The sequence below is a fragment of the Rhineura floridana genome, chromosome 5 (assembly GCF_030035675.1).
Source record: "Rhineura floridana isolate rRhiFlo1 chromosome 5, rRhiFlo1.hap2, whole genome shotgun sequence".
In the NCBI taxonomy this organism is placed as follows: domain Eukaryota; kingdom Metazoa; phylum Chordata; class Lepidosauria; order Squamata; family Rhineuridae; genus Rhineura; species Rhineura floridana.
In genome coordinates this window covers 93,999,136-94,025,156 of record NC_084484.1, presented here as the reverse complement: position 1 = coordinate 94,025,156, position 26,021 = coordinate 93,999,136, and the positions used below count along the sequence as shown (strand labels likewise).

General features: G+C 41.3%; 1 protein-coding gene across 6 annotated transcripts in view; it reads right to left on the bottom strand.

Annotated features, from left to right (window-relative positions):
• Positions 1 to 1,276: 1,276 nt before the first annotated feature.
• The window catches only part of ICOSLG (inducible T cell costimulator ligand), a 30,069-nt gene continuing 5,324 nt past the window's right edge, over positions 1,277 to 26,021 (bottom strand). For 2 of the 6 annotated variants that reach the window (XM_061627509.1, XM_061627511.1), the window contains 7 exons: positions 23,969 to 24,072; positions 18,041 to 18,078; positions 14,824 to 15,186; positions 11,903 to 12,172; positions 8,983 to 9,159; positions 4,758 to 4,793; positions 1,277 to 4,082 (listed from right to left, as the gene is read on the bottom strand). In XM_061627509.1, coding sequence (XP_061483493.1) covers positions 4,039 to 4,082; positions 4,758 to 4,793; positions 8,983 to 9,159; positions 11,903 to 12,172; positions 14,824 to 15,186; positions 18,041 to 18,078; positions 23,969 to 24,021 — 981 coding nt within the window. In that variant the 5' untranslated portion in view covers positions 24,022 to 24,072 and the 3' untranslated portion in view covers positions 1,277 to 4,038. Of the gene's footprint in view, positions 4,083 to 4,757; positions 4,794 to 8,982; positions 9,160 to 11,902; positions 12,173 to 14,823; positions 15,187 to 18,040; positions 18,079 to 23,968; positions 24,073 to 25,428; positions 25,712 to 26,021 lie in introns of those variants that run through there. The other 4 variants (XM_061627514.1, XM_061627512.1, XM_061627508.1 and 1 more) reach the window with 3 other exon arrangements.

The window sequence follows — 26,021 nt, the reverse complement described above, 5'->3', positions numbered from 1 at the left end:
CTAACACTGGCCAACAAAAGGCATACAGTCCTTAGAAGGTTGCCCATGAGGGAATGGGACCCTTGGGCTGAACACAATTCTCCACTTTGTAAGTCTGGGGCAGAAGTGGACTTTTAGTTTGACATTTTGGCTATGTTTGCATATAGGGGTATAGTATGCTTGGTCTGGTTTGGTTGGAGGCAGTAGCAGCCTGTGTAGTGGGATGGAGCCATCCATGTCCCCCAATACCCAATACTGCAGCTTACCTGGATGGGAATGGGCTGGGCAGCAGTGCAGTCGTGACTATGCAGGTATATCAGTGGGAGTGGTGATTGGTTTTGCCCCACAACACAGCCTGCTACTGGTTAGAGGTGGTTGCTCAGGGTAGTTCAATGTCTGGTACTTTTATCTGTTCCTCTCTTGTTGCTAGTTGGATCAGGGCTAGGTACCTTATTGTGAACTGCTGAATGGACTGTACAATATTGATGTTACTGATACTGGATATGGTTAACTGGCTTCTTGGTATTTTTAATGCTCAGTCAAACTTTTGTTTTTAAATAAACTGGGGCAGAACAATCCACAGGGGTTTGGGGAAAGAGAATCAATGGCAGAAGAACTGCCAAATCCAAAACAGATGAGGCTTCATTTTGCAGTCCCTCCATCTTCTTTGGCTTAAAAATATGTATCTACATATATCTACAGTATTAACGAAAGTACAAACAAGAATCACTCAACACCAGACACGCACAGTACATCACCACTATACAAGTAGAGAGTTCAAAATGTTTTTTCCATGTCATTGTTCCCAATGGAAATGAAAATCAGTCCTTCAGCTCCAACCCTCCAGGGGTATGTTGGGTGAACAGAAGTTGGAAGAGGGGTATGGAGGAAGAGATACATAGATAGAATAACTCCTTCCTACTGTCGCCCAGTGCTTCACTTGCTCTGAGCAACCTCCTGCCTGAGAAGGAAGAACTTTGAAGGTTCTCCCCACCCCCACCCTGGATGGACACACACACACACACACACATTGTTGAGGGGCCCCACTTGTTTTCTTTCCTTAATCTTTTGACTTTGGATGTACTCAGTGAAAATGTTACCATTTTAAAAAGAAAAACACACAAATTCTATGGCTCTTGGCTTCCACAACTTGCTAGCTACACCATTAAAAGGAGTAAGGAGGTCAGGAAAGGAAAACCCTTCTTTGTTGTGATTGTTTTCAGTCCAGCAGGACATCTGTGAGCCAGAACTTCGCTCATAGTAAAATTGTGGAAGAAATATCCAGGGGCACTAAAAATTCCAGCATCTCCTAAGGAGAAGCTTAGATTTATTTAAAAGTACTTCTAAAGTGCTGGATATTTTTTAAAATTTCCAAGTAGTGTACAAATGTACAAAGTATACATACACTGAAACCATGTCATAAAAACCAGAGATAAAACATGCCATGCAGAAATACTGTGATGCAGGGTCCCATCTTATGGATCAGGGAAAGCCTGCACAAAAAGGTAAGACTTTACAAGACATCTGAAGCAAATGAATGGCAAGGGTGTTTATAACTAGAAGATTCTTGTTTTTCTTCTGCTGGTGGCAGCAGAAGTATCATTTCAACTTGTTTGAAATTTCTGGACAGGTTGAACTGCGTGTGTAAAACTCATTTCATCAAAGTTACATTATTAGAACTGTGTACACGTGTAGTGTCCATCACTGCTGTTTCTGCAAAGCCTGTACCCGACAAACAATCCTATCAAATCCACGTCTGCTATTCTGACACAAGGATATGTCATTTCAGGGGACATATCACATTAAACAAGACAAAAAACAGGACACGGTGCTTGGAAAGGAAGTGACCAAAATATCCATCACATTCATATTGCAGAATTATTCACATCAAACATATTGCAGAATTATTCACATCTTACAGATTTGGGAAGAAACAAAAAAATAAGATTGGGAGTCACTTCCTATAAAGAAAACCTTTAAAAACAAAGAAAAATCTCCATTTTTGTAAGGCAAGTAGTCTCTCCACAGGTATATAAAGTAAAATAAAGTATTTTCATAAGAATTTTCAACTAATCTGCTGTACAATATGTACATATGTACAACAACTGCAGAATATAAAGGAATGGTCCTTTTAAGGTAGTTTTTTAAGCAAGTTTACTTAGAAATAATTGAAATACTTTTCCAAATTTTTAAGATTGAGTTATAAGATGCAACATCAGTGAAGTTCTGCTAGATCTCTAAAAAATGAATGCAAGTCTTCTGGATTGATCAAGGCCAAAATTTAAAGTATATTCTCAAGAGTATACCTAATTTATCAATTCAATAACCACAGAAGTCAGGAACATACAGCTAAATAAATTTTGGTTTATCATGCCAAAAAGTCAGCTGTGTTGATTAATACAAAGGCATCCTGACTTTTATGGAGATTTTACTTGAAAAGCACAAATGAGATCCAGAAAATCCCAGCATTTACCTTCCAAGAGTGAAGCTACAGTCAACACAGTTGGCTAAAATTGCCCCTTTCTAATGCCAGGTTGTCTAAGCATGGCATAAAATGTTCAGAAAAATAATCCAATTTGACTTAAAAAAACCAGATTAAAGCATGTATCACAATTTTCTGTGCTCTCATCTCATCTTCCTTGCCATCAAATCTCCCAGATTCAGAGTTAGCATGATGGCAACATAAAATCATCAACAGTTTATGTGTACCCTGCCCACATGGAAGCATGCACAGAGTAGACCCCTGCCCTTAAGTTGGTTGTACACCTCTCATGTGTTCAAGACCTGAAAATACACATCACATTCATATACAATTTTGGATAAAATCCTAAATCTAGGACTTACAAGTACCTATCTTTGTAATCTTGCATGTCTCACAACCAATCTTCTTCTTTAGAATTTGCAACTGTACTGAAGCAAGATGTAGGCCCACTAAGACTGCTCTTGAGAAGCCTCTGGAAATGCAATGCATTCACTTTTGAAGCATTACATTTGTTATTGTTGCAATGACAAAATTTGGCTGACCACCCTACTTTTGAGTGAAATATATAATAGGAAGAACCAGCAACAATTTATTTGCGACCTTTTATTTTCTGACAGGGCTTCTTTGCCTTTAATAGTTGCATTACTCGCAGTGAAAATTATTCCCACATAGTTAAACTGCACATGTTAAGTTTCAGATTGGAATGAAGCTATTTAATTGACAGAGGAAACGTGGCCTAACTTGGCCCACAAAGTGATAAATGCTGGTAATGGCTGGTGCAGAGTATCATATTCCCAACTGATGAGCAGGCCTGGCTACCTACCTAACGATGGTATCAGAAGACCATATCTTCCATCTTTTTAAGTGGGCAGCTGCCTGGTGTTTGTTTGTCCTACATGACTAGACTTCTGGACCTAACATTTGGGGACTGCTTCCCTATGTGTTTCTCCCATTCTATGCCACTGGAAGATTCAGCTCAGGAGTGGTCTGCCCCTCTACCTCCATCAAGCTTTAGAACAAAACTACTCTTCTGGATCAGACCAAAAGGTTCGCCCATCTCATCCAGCACCCTACTTCCCATAGAGATAAGTCACATGCCTTCAGGAAGGCCACAAGAAGGGCAAGTCAGCAATAGGCCTCCTACATCACTGCTGCCCAGCAATTGGCATTCAGTTGCATATACTGTCTCAGAACCAGAAACTCCTTATAACCATCATGGCTTTGACAAATCAATCCTCCATAAATTTTTCATTACCAAAAACCTTGTTAACAAGTGAAGCAGTCCTCAGAAAACTTGAATGTACGTATTGGCTTCCCCATAGAATGTGTCCTGTCCTGCATCCAAGGAAGTGTGACCTTCTGGGTTTCACTCAGTGGACTGATTTTATAGCACGGTCTTGTTCCTTCAGTCATACGTCAGGTAGAATTCTGCCTTTCACCAGCAGAATGGGAAATCTAGTGTGGTGCTGGCAGTGCATAAGACCAGGTATAAGTGTTTTGCTCCAGTCCATGCTCGACTACTGCAGATACAAAAGACACACAACCACCAGTCTTCAAGAGAATGTCTTGCAGTAGCACTACTCCAGCAGTCTGAGTTCATTGTTTTCTATTTCAACAGGAGCTTTAAAAAAACAGAATTTAAGAATGTTACATAAGGGCAAAAGGAGGACTTCTTAATACTTTCATTTCATTTATTTATTATTACGGTCAAAGACCAGCACTATAAAATATTAAAATGATAAAACATATCAATATTATACACAGAATACCAATACCAATAATTCATTCAGTGGGGCAGGATCAAAACATCAACCCTGGTGTTGCCAGAGTGTTTCCATGTTTTTCTCAAGGACTCCATCTTGCCCATCTATAGCTGTCACACTGGCAAAGGCTAACAGATCTAGGCAATAGTATCTCTGGTTGGGACCCACCCTAAAGATCCCTCCACTGGAACAGACATGACAGTGTCCCTAGCACTCCATATACTCAGAGCAATGGAACTCCCATATGTGCTAAGCCAGCACCCTTACATAGGAAACATCAGCTATAGATAGCCCAGTTGAGACAATGACCAATATGTCTTCTGCAAGAGAAAGAAATTAATGAGCAAGCCAAGAAAGGTATGTAATTTCTTAAATTGTTAATCTTGTAAAGGCAGTCACAACATGCTCAGAACTCTGGAACAAGCAGAGATGTATGTTTTTATTGGTACAAAGTTTTTAAAAAAATTCATTTTGGGGTTCTGAGTAAATATTTCTCAGAAAAATGTTACTATTTTGTACTACAAATCACTTACCACTGTGATTTGCTGCTGCTTCATTTTTACAGATACCTGTTAAAAGAAAAAAGTATTGTAGAACTTTTGGAAAAAGATGATTACACCATGATGTGTATTATAAAGGAAGGAGGATGCTTTTAACTGCTTTCAAGATGGCACATAAGGACTCAGAGCCCACTTGATTATATACCCACCCATAAGCTGGATAGGAAAAAGTCATGAAGGGAGAATAAGCTCAATGACATATTTAAATGAGTTACAAAGAGATAACTCTAAGGAGGCATTTGATTTATTATGCTAAGCAAAAATCTAAATGGGGTGCTATGTCATCATAAACCAGAGATAAGGAATCTGGGCTGCCTTCCTCTATACCACGGGCCATCGATTCAGTGCTATGGGTGCCTATGTGGCCGCTAGTACCTCCTATGGTGCCCACAAAAGAAAGTATCAACTCAAAAATCCACACAGTACATTCCTACAATGAACACAGGCCCTTAAACCTGACCCATTTCAATGGATGCCAGGATGTGACACCCACTCTCACTTCTGTTCTGAACAGAGGAGAGGTGAAAAGTGTTTCTCTTTGTGAGTGAAAGAGGCAGTGGCTGATGTAGGTGGCTTTTTCCCATTGATCGGGAAAGAGAAGCTGATGGGGGGGGAGACACGCTTGCATCATTCCGTGGTCCTGTCTCTTTTTTCTGCTCTTTTAGGTGTAGTAGCCATTTTGTGTTGTGTAACATCACCATGGTGGCCATTTTGTGACTGGCACCCACAACACTCTCTCGAAATCTCAAATGTGCCCAGGGCCCCCAAAACGTTGGTGACTCCCACTCTACACAGCAGTAGGCTACTTAAATCTCACTGGTTTCAATAGAATTCATTTATTAGGGTCATGTGTCCAGAATTGCACCCCAGGGCTGGCCTTCAAAAACTTCTGTGGTAGCTTGTACACATGTACCAGGACTTTTGGCACCCCTTCCTTATAACAGACCTCCACATCCCCAGAAAGTCACTAATGAGAGCCAGGGGCCTCATCCAACACAACACAAGGGGCTGTAACTAGAACAAAAATCCTTTAAGTGTGCTTACTGGTGTGTTTTTTCCATTCCCGACTAAGAATCTGGGATTCAGAAGTGTGCATAATACAGAACAACAGCATGTTAAAATATTATTGATGAAAACACAACATTGCAATCTCTTCTGCAGAATGTATGGATCAGACCTGGTTGGAAAACCTTTTCATTATTATGCAATAATAAAGGGAGAGAGGGTGTGTATGAATGAACAAATACTGGATGAATGAAAGGGAGAGAAAATGAGTGTCCCTACCCACTTTTGGCTTTGACCCTGGCTTGCTGCCACTACTATGTAGTCCTCAGCTCCTTACCCATGAAGGAATGCATCCCATAATCCCAAAAAGTTGATCCATCCTATTCCATGCATTATAGTAAGTTCTAATTTATTCAGACACCAAGAGAAGCAACTGTCTCTTGATTCAGGATTGCATGAAAGTGCACAAGGTAAACAACCCAAACTACACTGATGGGAGATTTACTATCTACAAAAACTGGGGGTCTTTATCTCCCTTGCCAGAACAGCGAACAAGTATAAGAGTTTACGGACTGACATGTCCTGGAAGGCATCTTTGATTAAGCAGATGCTCTGCAGATGTGGGACTGATTCTGTGCTCTCTTAGCTGTTTATTTTGTGGTTTTTGTGTTTGAAGATGCCTTGTTGTAATGGCCAATGTTGTTTTGATTGTTGTCGATATGCCAAATAACATTTATTTTTAAAAAATAACTATTAGCATACGTTAAGGCACAGATGATGTTTTGGAGATAGCAGCTGTTCTTCCTTTGCAAATAAATTCAGCTGAATTGTAAACAACATCAATCTGGATGCAAGAATGTAGAAAATGATCCAAGATCACTTTGCCAAGGTGACATTACTGGTCAAGAAAATCTTCCCTTTTAGACACTGGAATGTCCATGCTAAGGCCAAAGTAGAAGTGTGGATGGAAAAACAAATATTTTGCTTTCAGTCTTAGAATCTAAAAAGCAATTAATACATTTCCCAAAACAACTGTGCTCTTGGATTATCCCAGCATCATGTTCACATGTAGGCATTTGCCTCGCTTTTGTTAAAAGTCTGGCTAGTGTTCTAATGAGTCTTCATTGAAAAACAAAAGACATGTCTAAGACCCAATGGACATTCTTCATCATATGTTACTAAATCCCTGTGTTAGGAGCAGAGCAATGGTACCACCAGGGATAGGGAACCTGTGCTCCTCCTGATGGTGTTGGACTACAATTCCCATCATTGGCTATGCTGGCTTGAGCTGATGAGAGAATATGGAGGTTCTACACTGTCAACGAAGTCTACAGAAGGAGGCCTAAATATTTCTAGCTGGTAGCACTTCTTATGATACAGATGCTAAATAAATTCATATTAAACTCCCAACTGAAGACCTGCCAGCTTCTTGGAGGGTGTATGTTGACTCCAGTTTAGCTATAGTACTTTGCTTTTTAGCTCCCATTATAACAAGTATTATTTTTAAAAAAGGGTATCTGTATGTTGCAGCCTCCAGAGCATGTCAAGATGAAAGGAGAAAGGGATTAAGATGTGGCAGACTTCTGTGTAGAAGCCTGACTCTGAAATATCCCCATGTTTTGAGAATGAAAGCTGCAATAGGTGCTGCATGCTTCTTTCCATCTCTCTAGCTTAGTCTTCCATGTGGTTGTTTTCCTGAGCTTGTGATTGTAGAATATGTGTAACTGTATAGGCTACTACAGCATCCCTTCAGTTTCAAAAACATGCATGCAAAAGAAGAGTAGGTGGGGAAACAAATGAAAGCTGTCTGACCCTAGGGTGCATGCGAATAGACCTTAAAATAGGTCTCACTTCAGGCTTTCTCCCATAGTGTGAGCTCATCTTCCTGCCACCTTCTCAATGTATTTGACAGAAGTACTTATCACAATTCAATGTAGATTCAATTGTCCGTCTTGCACCTCTCTTCATGTTTCAGATGTAAATGTACTGCCTTCAAGTCGATTCCGACTTATGCCGACCCTATAAATAGGGTTTTCATGAGGCTGAGAGGCAGTGATTGGCCCAAGGTCACCCAGTGAGCTTCATGGCTATGTGGGGATTCGAACCCTGGTCTCCCAGGTCATAGTCCAATGCCTTAACCACTATACCACACTGGCTCTCACGTTTTTTACAAGCATAATAATAATGAGGAGGGGGGGGTTACTCTGTTTTTACTAGTCCATCTGTCCCTACAGACTCTCAAAACGATGAAAGTCCTGAGCAGTCTGCCTCTGACCAACAGAAGAAATCCAGGGGTTGAGGGGAGAGTCTCCTGCTCTTCCAGAAACAAAATTTAGAGGCTAGAGACTGCCTTATGGCCCCAGAGCAATATCTAATCCCAGCACTAGTGTCTTCCTCTTATTGAGGACAGAATGCTACAAACTCTCCCAGTGACATGTTTTAACAGTAGGGTTACTTCAGCCCTGCTGATCCTGGTATATACATGAAATGGCAAATCTTATTGGCTTGCAATCATTGGAAAAGGCTGAAGTGTAAGCAGCCAAAGAGATTACCCAGGCAGCACCCTAGGGTGGACACATATATTGCACCTAAGGCAAGCTATTTGGGTTGTCTGCATGAAATATGAATGAATGAATGAATGAATCTTTATTTTTACCCCGCCCTTTCCCCAAAACTGGAACTCAGGGCGGCTTACAAATAAAAACTACACATAGGTAAAAAAAACATACAAAAATATACAATTAAAATAGAATTAAACTATTCGTGACATTAAAACCATGAAACATACACTTAAGATACTAAGACAATTTAAAACATTAAGAATAGGACCATAGAACAATACAACAGACCTTATGAGGCCCTATCTTAAACATCTTCTAGTCCAAAAGCCTGTTGGAATAAAAAAGTCTTTGCCTGCCGAAGGAAGGATAGCAAGGAAGGGGCCATTCGTGCTTCCCTAGGAAGAGAGTTCCAGAACCTGGGGGCAGCCACCGAGAAGGCCCTATCTTGCGACCCCACCAATCGCGCTTGCGAAGGTGTTGGGACTGAGAGAAGGGCCTCTCCTGAGGATATATATCAGCTATATCACTGTCTCAGAAACACCAGGCTAACAATTCTGGCAGCTTTGGGATGGATGGATCATTGCTCTCTATTCCTGTTTAGGCTTATTAAATTGGGTATACTGTTAACTTACCAGAATATGTATTTTGAAGAGAAGGCTTCTTTCTCCTCCACCACGTGTAGAGGATGATAAGAAGAATTACAAGAATTACTATGATGACAGCTGTAACAGAACCCAGAAGTGTAGCTTTTCCATTTTGTTGGTTGAAATCCATTTGAGGGCTGTCTGTAGTACGGCTGCTTATGTCAACTAAATAGGAACAATGTCGGAGGGGGAGGGGGGAGAGTAAAAAAAACCCTGTTAAAAACAAGGCTTAGACAGAATTGGTCTGCAGACAACACAAATTGCACCACTTAGGATTTTTATGCTTACAAATGCTTGATAATTCAATTTTACTTTGAAACTTTGGTCATAATTCAGAGGTTTTCCTTAAGCATTTGTAAGTCAAGAAGTTACACACACACCCAGCAAAGTTGTGGCCTTCCCTCCAACCCCATTTTCCTCAAGGACAGCCAGACAGCAGACTTCAAAACATCCGTGTTTTAAAACTGACTCTCCAGGCAGCAGAGTTTAAAGGAAGGTACTACTGTTTTAGGAAAGGCAATAACTGTAATGCGCTCTATGTGGGGCTACCCTTGAGGTTGGTTCAGAAGCTGCAGCTGGTGCAAAAGGCAGCTGTGGGACTGCTCACTGGGGAAGGGTATCGCCAACATGTCACCCAGCTGCTGAGAGAATTGCACTGGCTACCTATTAGCTGCTCAGCTAAGTTCAAAGTGCTGGTTTTGGTGTACAAAGCCCTATACAGCTTGGGACCAGGATACCTGAAAGACCATCTTACCCCTTATAAACCCAGTCGAACACTGTGCTCTGTAGGTGAGGGCCTCCTGTGGATACCATCTTATCAGGAGGTGCGTTCTGCACAACATAAGAAACGGACCTTTAGTGTAGTGACACCTACCCTGTGGAATTCCTTCCCCTTAAATATTAGACAGGCGCCATCTCTTATTTTTTCAGTGCCTACTGAAGACTTTCCTCTTTAAGTCGAGACTTATTCCAGTCTGCATCTGTGTTGGAATTGCTTTTTAATATGTTTTTAAACCTTTTTTTAAAAAAGATGTTTTTAAAGCTTTTAAAAAATGTTTTTAAATATGTTTTATTTAATGTATTTTAAACTCTGTTTTTATGATGTTTTAAAGTGTTTTTAGTGCTTTTGTTTGCTGCCCTGGGCTCCTATTGGGAGGAGGGTGGGCTATAAATAAAATAAATAGATAAAATGTGAACTCTTTGTAGGCCTACGGAGTTAGGCCATAAACAACATTTTCCAGTGTGTACTTTCTACTGCTGCTTTTCTGATGATTTTCTGCACTCTGCTGGCCAACTCTCATCCCCCAAATCTTGCACAGCGCTCCCTTCCCTTTAAGGCCCATACAAGGCCTGAATCATAGGGAGCAGATAATGAATCTTTCAACAGGCTTGGAGAGTGGGAGTAAAGATTCAGTGACGTTTCCCACTATTGGCTTATTCTTTGTTCTAGCCACTGAATGAAGGAGACGTCTACAAGCAGACTGTCCCACTCCCAGTACACTCTGGTCTTCTCTTTCCCACACTAAAGCTTCCAGTTTAAACAACTATTAGTGCAATAGGAATTATGATGATTTGTTTGTATATCCTACCCTTCCTCCTGTAGGAGCCCAGAGTGGCCAACAACAAATATAAAAAAGCAGTCAGCATAAAGCAATAATTAAAAATGACAATAAAACACAATGCAGCAGATAGTCATACTCGGACTATTAAAGTCGACTCCAGCCCCACACCAGAGGCCAGAACAATAGAACAAAAGGCTCACGTTGAACACATTGCAATAGTCCAACTGGGTGCTTATTAACTGGTGAACCAGCCATAGCTGGGCAGAGGCACTCCTTGCCACTGAGGCCACCTAGGCCTCAAGTGGCAGCTTGGGATAAAGAAGCACCTCCAGTCTACACACCTGTTCCCTCAGGGGGAGCACTATGCCATCCAGAGCAGGCTGTCCCAATTCTCAAACACAAAAACCACCTACCCACAGCATCTCCATCTTAGCCTCAGTTTATTTGTCCCACATCCAGTCCATCATTGCCTCCAGACATTGGTCTGACATTGATTCAGATGCAATGACATATTGTCAACTGAGCTCCAAAACCCTGGATGACTTCTCCCAGCCATTTCATACAGATATTAAACAACATGGGAGATGAGGTAGAACCTTGTGGCACCCCACCACACAGCTACCATGGGACCAACAGAAGTCCCGCAATGCTACTCTATGTAGCGCCCCTGCAGGTAGAAGTGGAACCAATACAGCGCTTCCCACTCTTATCCCATAGAATCTCTTGCAGAGGATATACTGATCACCAGGAAAAGGTCAAGGGGAATCACTCCCAACTGATACCAAGACTGTTTCAGTACTGTACTCAGGAATAAAGCCAGACTGAAATGAATTTAGACAATCTGTTTCATTCAGGAATGTCTCTAGATAGCCAGCCACCATCCTCTTGCCCAACAAAGTAATATCTGCCACTGGGCGATCTTGTCACAAACAAGGACAGTCAAGGATAAATACGTACAGCACAGCAGCACTGTGACATGGCATTTGGGGCAGGCTGCAAAAGCCAAAAGGCAGCAGGGGATAGGTGGGCTGAATGTCACATTCTGATTTCAAGTAACTTGGCTTCAGGATTCAAGTAGCATGTTATGTGACCCATATGATTCCTTACTGAAACCAGATTTATATTTGAAACTTTTCTATGTGTTATCTAACAGTCCAAGACGCTCATTCTAGCTAACACATTTTCAGAAAGCCAAGATTTTAGGGTTTTAGCATTTCTGGACATGAATTACATTGTATGTTTTTTTTTAAAATAAAAAACATATTTAACACATTTGTCCTTCATTATTAATCATACTGCACATGGTTAATAGCTGATAACAGGTAAAATAGAAACCATCAACTTACTGGTGGTAGTTAGATTTTGGTGCAGCCGCTCATTTTCAATTATGCATCCTAACTTTATATCAGAAGCTGTTTTAACTGTTAACGTACTGAAAACGCTGTACATCCCATCAGTCTCTCTAGTGAACTGTTCCGTTGCATTCAAGAGGCTACTGTCAGTTTGATTTATCCAGTAAACCTTTTGTTGTGGGTATCCGTGGCTAGAATTGCAAGTAAATGTCATTTCTTCTCCAGAATGCACAGGACCTGTTAGCACTGGTTTGCTGTAATTTGCTGGAAACAAAGTAAGAGCGATATATTTTTTACAACGTTTTTACAGTCTGATCTGTCACTTTTGGTGGTGTTGTCAGTATAAAAAACTGAGAGAAGCAATTTCAGTTCCTTGCCCTGGTGTCAGATTATGCCAAGACACACACTGGGTCCTGTTTGTGCAGAAGTAACTCGTACTACCTATTTGGTGTCTTACTGATGAACCAGAAATGCAGTAAGCAGCACCCTCCAAAAAATGGACTCTTGGAGTAAATGAACACAGTAAGCTGCCTTAGACTGAGTCAGGCTCTAAGTCCATCTTTTATTTATTTGTACTTATAGCTCACCCTTCACCAAATGGTCCCAGGGTGGGTTACAAAAATATCAGTTAAAACAGGTACAATTTACATTAAAATAATAAAATGAAGCCACAAAATGAGCAAATTAGAAGTTATTGAAACAGCAACACAGAACATTGCAGGAATTACATTCAACTGCGTAAAAAGGTGTGTCTTGACCAATTGTTGAAAAATGTAGATTGTGCAAGGTGACCTCAGAGGGGAGGTCATTCCACAATCTGGGGTCCTCCACAGGCAAGACCCTCATGTGTCACTGCCCCTTGAACCACAGAGGGTAATGGCATGGCAACAGGGCCTGCCTCTGATCTTGATTGGAGAGGAGGCACTACTTCAGATATTTGGGGGCTCAAGTCATTTAGGACTTTATACAGTATTAATATCTTAAATTGGGCTCAATAGCAAATAGACAATCAGTACAGATCTTTCAGACTGGCATACTGTGCATCTGGCCAGAAACAGTAACCAGCAGCCTAGCTACTGCATTTTGTACTAGTTGCAGCTTCCAAACTGTCTTCAGCCCCACACAAAGTACATGGCAATAGTCCAATCTGAAAGTTACCAGTGTATGGTGCACTGTAACCAAGCTATCAGCATCCTGGATGGGCCATAGCTGGCGAATCAACTGTATTTGAAACAGACACTAAAAGCCACCAAGGCCTCAAACAACATATGTGGATCAAGCCCCCACACCCTCTGGCAAGCTATGCACCTGTTTCTTCAAGGGCAGTGCAGTCCTGTCCAGAACTGGCCATCTCCCTACTTCCCAGACTTGAAACTGGCAGCACAACAGTACCTCCTCTCTTGGCTGGATTTAGTTTCCATTTGTTGGTACATCCAGCCCATTACCACCACCGTGCAAAGTTCAAGCACCACTACCTATGCTGATTCAGATGTAATGGACAGAGCTGGCTGTTATCAGCATACTAATGACCCTCACGTAGAGTGCCCAATCGCCCCTGATAGAGGCAGTACTTATGCTGTCTCTCCCAGAATCTGTTCCACTGATGGGATAAGACTCTACTCCACATCTAGCCACTCCCATCTCCCCAATTGCAAACAGTCAAAATGGCAAACTAGCTAGTACACTACAACAAATGGAGTGTGCGGGGAAAGATGTTTTCCTCCCTGCACCTGCGTCTAGCTCAATATGGTTAACTATGACTAGCAGTAGTTCTGCAAGGGCTCAGGAACAGATCTTCATCATCACCAGATACCTGTTCCTTTTAGTTAAAGTTATCAGGGCTTTGGAATTTCTGTATGCGAGGCACGTACTCTACCACTAAGCTAAGCCCCTTTCCCATCTGAGTTCACCACTCATGCTAGCCCAAGCCCCATTATTTCCAAGGTCTGCCAGAAAAAGGTCAGCTCATAATCAGCACAGCATTAGCCTAAGTCCTGTGTGGCTTGCAGGGATGTACTCATTTCCACTGCAGTTCCATAGTCCTACATTGCAAATCCAGCAAGATGGAAAGGTTCAGATTATATAGCATTAAAGACTGCATTCTCCCATACCCAGCTTCCAACATAGTCCTCATTTCTTCCAGTGCTCCAAAACTCAGGAGTGAAATTTAGTGAAAGACAACGTGCACAACACATCAAGTCTCTAAAATGCATACTTGAGGTTGTCTGTGTGAATTCAGTTTCTTATTGTTGTGGTTCATTTGAAGGCCAACTTTCACAAAACCAAAGCAGGTTTAAAACATGTCAGTTCAGTATGAAGCAAATATGAAACTCACTGCCAAAAAAAGTATGTGGAAATAATTTCTATTGGTCTAATTCAGTCCATGCACTGACCAGAAGGTCTGCTCTCCTGTGAGAGTAGCTCTCCATGAAAAGGAGGGCTACTGACAGAATGGACAGGTTGGTGGTAGGGGAAGGGCCGTAGCTCAGTGGTACAACATCTGCTTTGCATGCAGAAGGACCCAGGTTCAATCTTTTGCATTTCAAGGGCAGGGCTGGGACAGAATCTAGAGAGCCACTGCCAATCAGTGAAGACAGTACTAAGCTAGATGGACCAATGGTCTGACTCAGTATAAGGCAACTGCCTATGTTCTTATGACTCTTGCTTAGGAAGTGACATGCAGGCGGAGGAAGGGAAGGACGTGGCAAGGGATTGGATTGTTCCTTACTGCTTAAGTACAATTTTGTCATTTAGACCATCACTGCTCACCTAAAGAGTCCTGTGTAACTCAAACATGCACACTTTTCAGCATGTATTTTTTCTGTGCCGTTCTCTGGCATCAACAAAGTTTGGCAAAATAACAGACAAGAGACCATCCACCCACATCACTGATAGTTTATAAACATTTGCTTTACCTGCCACTTTGAGGGTTTTGCTTTCTTTATAATACACTTCAAATGCTCCATGTTTGTTCTTCTTCTGTACCATACAGTCATATGTGAACTCATCTTTGGGACTGATCTGTAACAGCTGCAGAGTAAAGTCGCCCTGCTCCAATTGCTCATTAAACTTAGTCCTCTCTTTGTAGTCTTCGCACTGGTTTTTTGCACGATAAACAGTCATATTTTGATCAGGACGATAGGCATCTATGAAGCAGGCTTTTCCTTGTTCTTGCCATATTACTCGGAAATCATCTGAGATGAATTCTTCTTTGCCAGGATAACGGCATCTCAGTTCAACAGCATTTCCTATTAAGCCAATGACTTCTGTTTCAATAGCTATAAAGACAAAATGGTGAACTTAAAAAATACACACATTGTAACATGCACTTTTCAAGAATGCCTCCATATAATCCAGTTTTACAGTAGCTATATCTCTTCTCATTCCCACTGAAAAAAACTGTTACATGTTAATGTTTCCAACTTTTTAATTACAATGGGGAAACTGGACCAAATGTAATGATAAATCCCTACCCCTGAGGAGAGAGCAGAAATATAGATTTATAACCAATCTTATCCAGAGGTTCAGAGAGAGTAAACAACTTTATAAAATAAAATAGCATAAAGTATTTACAAAATACTGAATTTAAATTATAAAAATGACACTTTCACTTATCTCCAGCCACCAAACGAACGTTTTAGTACAGCTTCTCCCTCTCTGAGCACAGCTAGGTATGTACACAAGATGGTGCGTGCATTGCTCAAAATAGTCTTAAGACCATAGCAAAGATCCTACTGGGTCAGATCAAAGTGCTTTGCTGGTTCAGGCTGAAGTACATCATCCAAATTCCATTTTCAACAGCAGTCAGCCAAATGCCTCTGGAATAAGGTAACTAACAAGGTGTCCTTCAGATGTTGCTTGACTACAGCTCCCATTATCCCTGACCATTGGCAATGCTGACTGGGCTTGATGAGAGCTGGAATTCAACAACATCTGGAAGGCTTCACATTGGCTCTGTGTTAGGCTCAAAGCAGATTAATTAATTTATGAACAGTATTTCATGAAACATCTCAATAAAAGCATATAAATACAATCTCTGATCAATACAGATAAAGACCGGGATAAAAGTCTTCAATTAAAAGGCTTGTTGAAAGAGGAAAGTCTTCAGCGGGCACCAAAAATATAATAGAGATGGCACCTGTCTGATATTTATGTAAAGGGAGGGAGTTCCAAAAGGATAGGTGCCACCACACTATAAGTCTCATTCCTACTTTGTACAGAATGAACGTCCTGATGAGATAGTATCTGTAGGAGGCCCTCTCCTGCTGAGTGCAACGATCAATTAGGGGTATAATGGGTGAGATGATCTCTAGGGTATTGTGATCCTGAGCTGTACAATGGTTTTGTACACCAGTACACCTTGAACTGAGCCCAGTAGCTAATTGGCAAGCAGTGCAATTCATTCAGCAGTGAGGGCTATGCTGGATAGGGGAAGGTAAAGGGATAGTCTCAGCATTTCATACACGCTTAAAAGATAAAAGGATGGGTCAGCTGGAATATGGTACAGATAGAAATGTCTAATATAATTAAAGAAAAATTGACCAGACTTCACAACAGTTTTTATTATCTTTATTTATGGGTGGAAATGTGTTATGAGCTGGTTAAAGACACTCCTAGCCACTATGGTCATCTGGGCCTCTAGTGACAAAAATGGTGTTGGAATATGTGGTTCAACTAGAACTCATGGAATGAGGCTGCATGGGGTTAAAAAGGGTAGCTAGAGAGGATACCTCCTGATTGCTAGGCTAATACCTATCCTTTGATCTCCTGCTGACCCTCCCTTCCTGCTAGACTGATATGCTTAGGATGTGGATCACATCTTCTGGTCTCCTTCCTTCTTCTTCTTTCTCCTGAGAGAGAGAGCAGACATCTTTTGTCTCTCCCTCTCCTCCAAGCATGAGGACAAACACTAGGCTTAGTGTTTGCATCTCCAACTTAGCTAGATAGAACTCTAGATGTAGAACTGTTTCCTATCAACTATGTACTTCCAGAATAAAGTAGTTATTTCTTATTTTAAAGCTTAAAGTCTCTGTCTGACTAAATCCAGGGAAGGTGTAATCTTTAGCAAAGATCCAAATACACAAAGCTCACTCAGACGCTCAAATATCTAATTTTGCTACTCTGCAACAAATGGATCCAGGAGCATCAGTAATCCACAAACCTTCTCCTTTACAGGGAATATGACCCAATTTAAATCAGGCAATTAACCAATTATCCCTACTTGGGAACTGGACTACAAAGGCAAAAGCCACTTATCTCATCCACAGTTACTTGAGGTACACTGCCTCTAAATGCAGAGGTTCCACTGCATTAGCATGGTCAATATCCATTTACAGACATCCTCCATTGATTTATAGACATCCTTTTTTGAAAGCAGGGATGAGAAAACTGTGGCCCTCCAGATGTTGTTGCACTACAATCCCCATAATCCCGGAACACTGATGATGTTGGCTGATTGGACTTGGAGTCCAACAATACAACTGGGCTGAAAACAACAGAATGAAATTGAACAGGGATATATGCAAAGTTCTACACTTAGGAAAAGAAACCAGATGCACAGTTATAAAATGGGGGATACTTGGCTCAGCAATACGATATCCGAGAAGGATCTTGGAATTGTCGTTGATCACAAGCTGAATATGAGCCAACAGTGTGATGTGGCTGCAAAAAGGGCAAATGCTATATTAGGCTACATTAACAGAACTATAGTTTCCAAATCGCATGAAGTATTAGTTCCCCTCAATTCAGCACTGGTTAGGCCTCATCTTGAATACTGCGTCCAGTTCTGGTCACCGCACTTCAAGAAGGATGCAGACAAACTGGAACAGGTTCAGAGGAGGGCAACAAGGAAGATCAGGGGACTGGAAATAAAGCCCTATCAGGAGAGACTGAAAGAACTGGGCATGTTTAGCCTGGAGAAGAGAAGACTGAGAGGAGATATGATAGCACCCTTCAAGTACATGAAAGGTTGTCACATAGAGGAGGGCCGGGATCTCTTCTCGGTCATCCCAGATTGCAGGACACGGAATAATGGGCTCAAGTTTCAGGAAGCCAGATTGGTCATCCTCATTATCACCACATTAAAAGGTTTATTTATGTTTGAGTATAACTAACAATGTAGTCGAAACTTACCAGCTGTCAGAACCCAAAGAAACACCATGAGTCCAAGGCTGAAACAAAATAAAAACAGATTGAGGCAATAACTTCACAAATAAATACACAATACATATTATCCCTCCCCTTAAATATTAGACAGGTGCCATCTGTGTTATTGTTTTGGCGTCAACTGAAGATCTTCCTCTTTCAACAAGCTTTTTAAGCAAAGACCTTATCCCAGTCTGTGTCTGGGTTGGACTCACTTTTTAAGAAGTTCTTAAAGCTTTTTTTTTAAAGATGTTTTGTTTTAATATGTTTTAAAGTCTTTTGTTTTTAAGATGTTTTGAAGTCTGTTTTTAAGATGTTTTAGAGTGTTTTTAGTGGTTGTCGCCCTGGGTTTCTACTGGAAGGAAGGGTGGGATATACATCAATCAATCAATCAATTAATTAAATTTGTATGGCATAACTGAACACCAGATGTTGATAGAAAAAATGTGTAAGAGTGAATTTAGCATTTTCCTCTACAGTCCTCACTGGCACTCACACATTATTTCAATAATTTATTTGTACACAACACAATGGCACCTGTCTGATAAGGGGGAAAAGTGTTTTCTGTTGCTCCAGAAAACAGGACGAACCTTGGAGTTGAAGTGATAAGGGGATTTCAACAAAACATCAAGAAGGATTTCCTCTTGGCACAAACTGTTCAACATGGAATAGGCTGCCTGAGAGTGTATTGGCCTCTCCTTTGTTACAGGTTTTTAAGCAGCATATTTCCTGCAGGGGTTGAACTAGGTGGTGGTTGAGTCCCCTTCCAACTCTATAATTCTAAGTAAGCAGGTCAATATTTTTATCTCTGTTTATTTATGGGAAGACAGCTGGTGGTTAAGGTGTTGGACTACAACCTGGGAGACCAGGGTTCGAATCCCCACACAGCCATGAAGCTCACTGGGTGACCTTGGGCCAGTCACTGCCTCTCAGCCTCAGAGGAAGGCAATGGTAAACCCCCTCTGAATTCCGCTTACCATGAAAACCCTATGTATAGGGTCGCCATAAGTCGGGATCAACTTGAAGGCAGTCCATTTCCATTTTTATTTATGGGAGAGGTTTGAGGGGAAAAGATTGTGGCTTTCCTAAGGCTACCTACTGAATTCATAACCAAGCTTTAGTTTCAAATCCCTTTATTTGAGCTCACAGTTCACACTCTTAGTCATTTTGTTACACTAGCTAACTTGTATCCTTGTGCTTTTATGACTGCATTTAGATTTATTATCTTGCTGTTTTGCAGGCTTGTGGGAAGAAATAAAGTAATTTAAAAACTATACAGTTAAGAGCATGTTAAAAGATAATGTGAATTTTAAACTTCATTCAACAAAGGGGGGCCTTTTGGTAGTTCCACCACCCTCTGAAGTTTGAGAGGGGGGGCAGGAGAGGTCATTCTGTGGCAGCCCCTAAGCTGTGGAACTCCCTCCCCACCGAGGTGCATGTGACAACTTCATTGTACAACTTCCAGCAAATGCTGAGGACGCAACTCTTTACTCTGGCCTTTGACACCTGAGATGTGTACTTTTAGGACCCTTTCTATTTTCTGTGTTGCTGTTTAGGTTGTTTTTAACTGTTTTAAATTATGTGTTTTAAATGGTTCTAACCTGCCCTGGGATCTTTGGATGAAGGGCGGGTAATCAATTCTAACAACAACAATTCAAACTTGGCCTACTGCCACAGTACTTCCATCGTTTTCATTCTAAATAAGTGAATAGCCCTTGCCTCATTTCTGGCAGATTCTCAGACTCGCTTCATATATTATTGAGAAAGTGTGGTAGCTTCTGAATGGTCTGGTTTTATGGTGCACAGTCTTATCATGTTTTGTTGGATGAGTTTCAGTTGCTTCAGTTCGAGGACGTGGACAAGGTGCTTGGACAGGTACGTGCAACCACTTCGGTACTAGATCCTTGCCCCTCTTGGCTAATAAAAACTGGCAAGGAGGGAACAGTTGGCTGGGCCAGGGAAGTGATAAATGCCTCCTTGCGAGAGGGAGTGGTCCCTGGCTGTCTGAAGGAGGCAGCAGTGAGACCTCTCCTGAAAAAGCCTTCCCTGGACCCAGAGGATTTCAGCAGCTACAGACCAGTGGCAAATGTTCCATATCTCGGCAAGATCTTGGAACGAGTGGTTGCTGACCAGCTCCAGGCGCTATTGGATGAAACCGATTATCTAGATCCATTTCAATCGGGTTTCAGGCCTGGTTTCGGCACTGAGACAGCCTTGGTCGCCCTGTTTGATGATCTATGTCGGGAGAGAGACAGAGGGAGTGTAACTCTGTTGATTCTCCTTGATCTCTCAGCGGCTTTTGATACCATCGACCATGGTATCCTTCTGGAGAGGCTTGCGGAGTTGGGAGTTGGAGGCACTGCGTGGCAGTGGTTCCGCTCCTACTTGGCAGGCCGTCTCCAGAAGATAGTGCTTGGGGAACATTGCTCGACACCGTGGGTACTCCAATGTGGGGTCCCGCAGGGTTCGGTTTTGTCTCCCATGCTTTTTAACATCTATATGAAGCCATTGGGTGCGGTCATCAGGAGTTTTGGAGTGCGTTGTCACCAGTACGCTGATGACACGCAGCTCTACTTCTCCTTTTCATCTTCCTCAGGTGAGGCGGTCAATGTGCTGAACCGTTGCCTGGACGCGACAATGGACTGGATGAGAACTAACAAACTGAGACTCAATCCTGATAAGACTGAGATGCTGTTGGTGGATGGTTTTTCCAATCAGATGGTGGATACATATCCTGTCCTGGATGGGGTTACACTCCCCCTAAAGGAACAGGTTCGTAGTCTGGGAGTCGTTCTAGACTCTTCCCTGTCACTTGAGGCTCATGTAGCCTCGGTGGCACGGAATGCGTTCTACCAACTTCGATTGGTAGCCCAGCTACGTCCCTGAGTAAGGAGGATCTTACATCAGTAGTACATGCTCTGGTAACCTCACGTTTGGATTACTGTAATGCGCTCTACGTAGGGCTACCTCTGAAGACGGTTCGGAAGCTACAGCTGGTGCAAAATGCGGCGGCCAGACTGCTAACAAGAACGAAGCGGTCTGACCATATAACACCTGTTTTGGCCCGCTTGCACTGGCTTCCAATACGCTTCCGGGCCAAATTCAAAGTGTTGGTATTAACCTATAAAGCCTTATACGGCGCGGGACCTCAATATCTGTCGGAACGCCTCTCCCGCTATGAACCGGCTCGTACACTACGGTCTGCTACGAAGGCCCTCCTCCGGGTCCCGACTCATAGGGAGGCCCGGAGGGCAGTGACAAGATCAAGGGCCTTCTCAGTGGTGGCCCCCGAACTATGGAATAGTCTCCCCAAGGAGGTTCGTCTGGCGCCGACACTATCATCCTTTCGGCGCCAGGTTAAAACCTTTCTCTACTCCGAGACATTTTAATTTTTTGTTAATGATTGTAATGTTTGTAATTTGATTTTAGCCTTTGCTGTTTTTAGATTGTGAAATTTGATTTTAGACTGATGTTTTTGTATTATATTGTATTTTACTGTATCTATGTTCACCGCCCAGAGAGCTATTGCTAGTCGGGCGTTATATAAGTTTTAAAAATAAATAAATAAATAAAATATGTTGCCATAGTAGCAGTTTTACATTCAAGGGGAGAGGTCATGGACAAACATGGAGACCCACATGAGCGGTGTTTGCACACACTACCAGTAGGGCATGGGTCCTGACCATACAGGAGAGGCATTTTGGCAGCACCTTTAGCTACTTAACAGGCATTAGATGGATGGAGACAACTTTTATTTATGACCTTTGCATTCTGTCCGATTGCGTAATATTTGCTGAGCCCCTTACAATAAATATAAACAATTGAAATGCAAATTAAAATATAAAATATTTAAAAGAGGGGTAGGAACTACACAAATACAACAAAACAGAACTTGCTGTGCTCCAAATATTAAAAACAGATTTTAAAAATGGAAGCGTAGACTGCCTAAATTATTTCAAAGGCCTGAGTGAACCAAAATTTATTCACTTGGCACCAAAAAGACCACAAAGGTGGCACCAGCAAGCCTCCCTGGGAAGGCTATTCCATATCCAGGGTGCCACTATTGAAAAAGCCCTCTCCCTGATGGTGACCTGCATCATTCCCATTATTTCTGACCCACTGGCCATGCTAACTGGGGCTGATGGAAGTTGCGGTCCATAGGTTAGCCACCCCAATCCTAAACCATCATACCAACTCAGACAATCAACCTCCGAGGCTTCACTGCCATAACCACAATGCAATATTGATTGTTGTTAGAACCTTACTGTGTGATCCTAAGTATTTGTTCCAGCATCACTTCCTGTGATGCTGGAGCAAAATCAGTATGGCTGGAATCATATTTTGTGATGTTAAGTTGATTGAGCCCAGAAAGCTCCATCCTAAAAATTTATTTTGCCAAGATAGTCAAATAATTATTAAATTGTTTTCACATCAAATCTCATTAGTGCATTAGGCTGCAATCCAATAAATGACTACTCAGAAGTAAGCTCCACTGGGTTCAATGGGGCTTACTCCCAGGTAAGTGTGTACTGGATTGCAGCCTTGGTCAGCAAAGGCTGATCTAGAAATAAACAACCAGCACCACCACTTACTTCCTAATCTGGTTAGAAAATAACCAAAGAAACAAATGACAAATGCCTAAGTTTGAGTTTGTATCCTTAACACCAAATTGCAAACGCTGTATGCTTATATAGCAGACAGGTCAAACAAGGAGCCTTGTAAGTCCATTTCTCCAGCTGTATAAAACCAACATGCTTGTTTGGACTTTTGTGACAGTCCAGAAATGATTTCTAGATTTCCTAAGTATTTTATTTTTTAAATGTTCTCAAACAGTTAATGCTCCATTTTTTACTTCACTACCCTATTTGTTCATATCGCAAACATACGTAGGATAATGGAACGGACCAAGGAATTTCAGAAGAAAATCACCCTGTGCTTTATAAATTACAGCAAGCCTTTGACTGTGCAGATCATGAAAAACTATGGAATCCTTTAAAAGAAATGGGGGTGCCACAGTATCTGACTGTCCTTATGCGCAGCCTGTACTCTGCACAAGAGGCTACTGTAAGGCCAGAATATGGAGAAACTGATTGGTTCCCCATCGGAAAGGGTGTCAGTGTATTTTATCACCCTATTTATTTAATCTATATGCAGAACATACCATACGGAAAGCAGGATTGGACCAAGGTGAAGGAGATGTGAAAATTGGAGGGAGAAATATCAATAATTTAAGATATACAGACGATACCATACTAATAGCAGAAACTAGTAATGATTTGAAACGAATGCTGATGAAAGTTCAAGAGGAAAGCACAAAAGCAGGACTACAGCTGAACGTCGAAAAGACTAAAGTAATGACAACAGAAGATTTATGTAACTTTACAGTTGACAATGAGGACATTGAACTTGTCAAGGATTATCAATACCTTGGCACAGTCATTACCCAAAATGGAGACAATAGTCAAGAAATCAGAAGAAGGCTAGGAGTGGGGAGGGCCACTATGAGAGAACTAGAAAAGATCCTCAAATGCAAACATGTATCACTGAACACTAAAGTCAGGATCATTCAGAACATGGTATTTCCGATCTCTATGTATGGATGTGAAAGTTGGACAGTGAAAAAAGCGGATAAGAGAAAAATCAACTCATTTGAAATGTGGTGATGGAGAAGAGCTTTGCAGATACTATGGACAGTGAAAAAGACAAATAATTGGGTGTTAGAACAAATTAAACCAGAACTATCACTAGAAACTAAAATGATGAAACTGAGGTTATCATACTTTGGACACATCATGAGAAGACACGATTCAGTAGAAAAGACAATAATGCTGAGAAAAACAGCAGGGAGTAGAAAAAGAGGAAGGCCAAACAAGAGATGGATTGATTCCATAAAGGAAGCCACAGACCTGAACTTACAATATCTGAACAGGTTGGTTCATGACAGATGCTATTGGAGGTCGCTGATTCATAGGGTCACCATAAGTCGTAGTCGACGTGGAGGCACATAACAACAACAAACCCTATTTGTAATTACAAAAGAAAATAATAAGAAAATGAAAGCATATAGTATATATGCTTATAATTAAAAATGTTATTAATGATCATCTATCAGTCTCTTTTAGTCTGTAGTCCTAGAACACTTAACTAGGAGGAACTTCCACTCCACCTTCCCTGCTGTTTTAATCTCTGGTCACATCCACACCATACAGTTAAGGCAGTCTTATATCACTTTTAGAATCATGGCTTCTCCCAAAAAATCTTGGGAACTGTAGTTTGTTAAGGGTGCTAGGAATTGTTAGGAGGCCCTTAAACTATAGCTCTCAGGATTCTTTGGGGAAAGCCATGACTCTTAAAGTGATTTAAGAGTGCTTTAACTGAATGGTGTGGATGTGACCTTTAATGTTTAATTTATGTTTTTAATTTAATATATTGTATGTTTTTATTTGTAAGCCACTTTGAGATCCAGATGGGGTGAAAAGTGGAGTATACAAATAAGTAAACAAATAAACTTGATGGGACTTACTTCTGAATATAGAACTGCACAGTTGGATGCAATTCACCATGCCTTTTTTTTTTAAAAAAAGTCAATGAGGGGTAAATACTATACCAAAATGCTTCCATTCTTGTCTTTCTAGAAACAAATATTGAAGTTTGAATTTTAGAAGTCTTCAAACTTGCTTCATAGTGTTTGCTAACTCAATTCATGCCCTGTTTATTCCTGTCGCATTCTTGTTTAGTATTCAGTTTTGATGTGATTAGTTTCACTAACCACTTCCACAACACCATGAATGTACTGGCAGGGTTTTTCTGAGTCAGAGATTCAATTGTGCTGAACTTTTTTTTTTGCCAAATTGTGTCTCTTCCAAAACTTGGTTTTATTTGTTAAGATATTCATTACACAGCCTTTACACATTAATGTTTCTTGAATACAGAAAGCCTTAGTGAGTTGTTATTAGTGAGTTGTGCTGCCCTGGGCTCCTGCTGGGTGGAAGGGCGAGATATCAATCAAATAATAAATAAAATAAATAAAGTTCAAAGGGCAGTCATTCCCTATGGAGTGGGACATACATCTCCCTGCAAAATATAGAATATGCACAAGTCCCTGCTTTGGACATTAGTTATTCATCCTAATTTAGAAAGCACAAGTCATTGGGGGTTCCAGTATTCACAGGCATTGTTTATATGAAATGTCACGCCAGATTTTCAACATGCTCGTTGTATCATACGCTCTGAAAGATCCCTTTTGGCCAGTAGAAACTCTAAGGGTGGACATGAATTGATTCCAGACAAATGGAGAAAGCGGAATGATACTAAAGACCCTTCAAGATTGTCCCTCTCACGTTCCAGCTGAGGCTAAGGCCCAATCAAGCACTTACCTGACACAAATGTGAAAGTTGCTTCCCATGATCTCTTTCCACATTGCTCCAAGACTTTCTGGATATAGGAATCATACAACTTCCCTCCTCTTCCATGATAATCCTGCATCCAAAGGGCCCCAGAGTGTGGTAACAGGTTTCAGGAAGCAGCTCCCACATCACTGGCCTGTACATGTGCACTGGGCTTTAGGGCAACTCCAGAAAGCTACAGCACACAACCAGAAGTATCCTAGAAGAGGCAGATTCTACCAGAATGCTTACCATACAAAGTCAGCTGGGCAGCTCACACTGGTCCTGCTGCTGTACCCAATAATTGTCTAGGCTGGTGGAGACTAGTGGATCTAAAACAACCCCTCCTGGTGGTTCCTGCATTAAATGAGGTGCATAACATGGGGGCTATGGAGGAACATTTTTGGTGGTGGCTCTGCATCTCAGAATAACACCCCCCATACACAGATGTGTTTTGCCCTGACTGTATTATTTCAGATGGCATTTTGGTGACTGATGGGTTAAGTCATTTTATGGTGTTTTTAATTATGCTAATTGGTGTAATTTATAAGAAATGTTTTATTTATTTTTTATTTTATTTATTT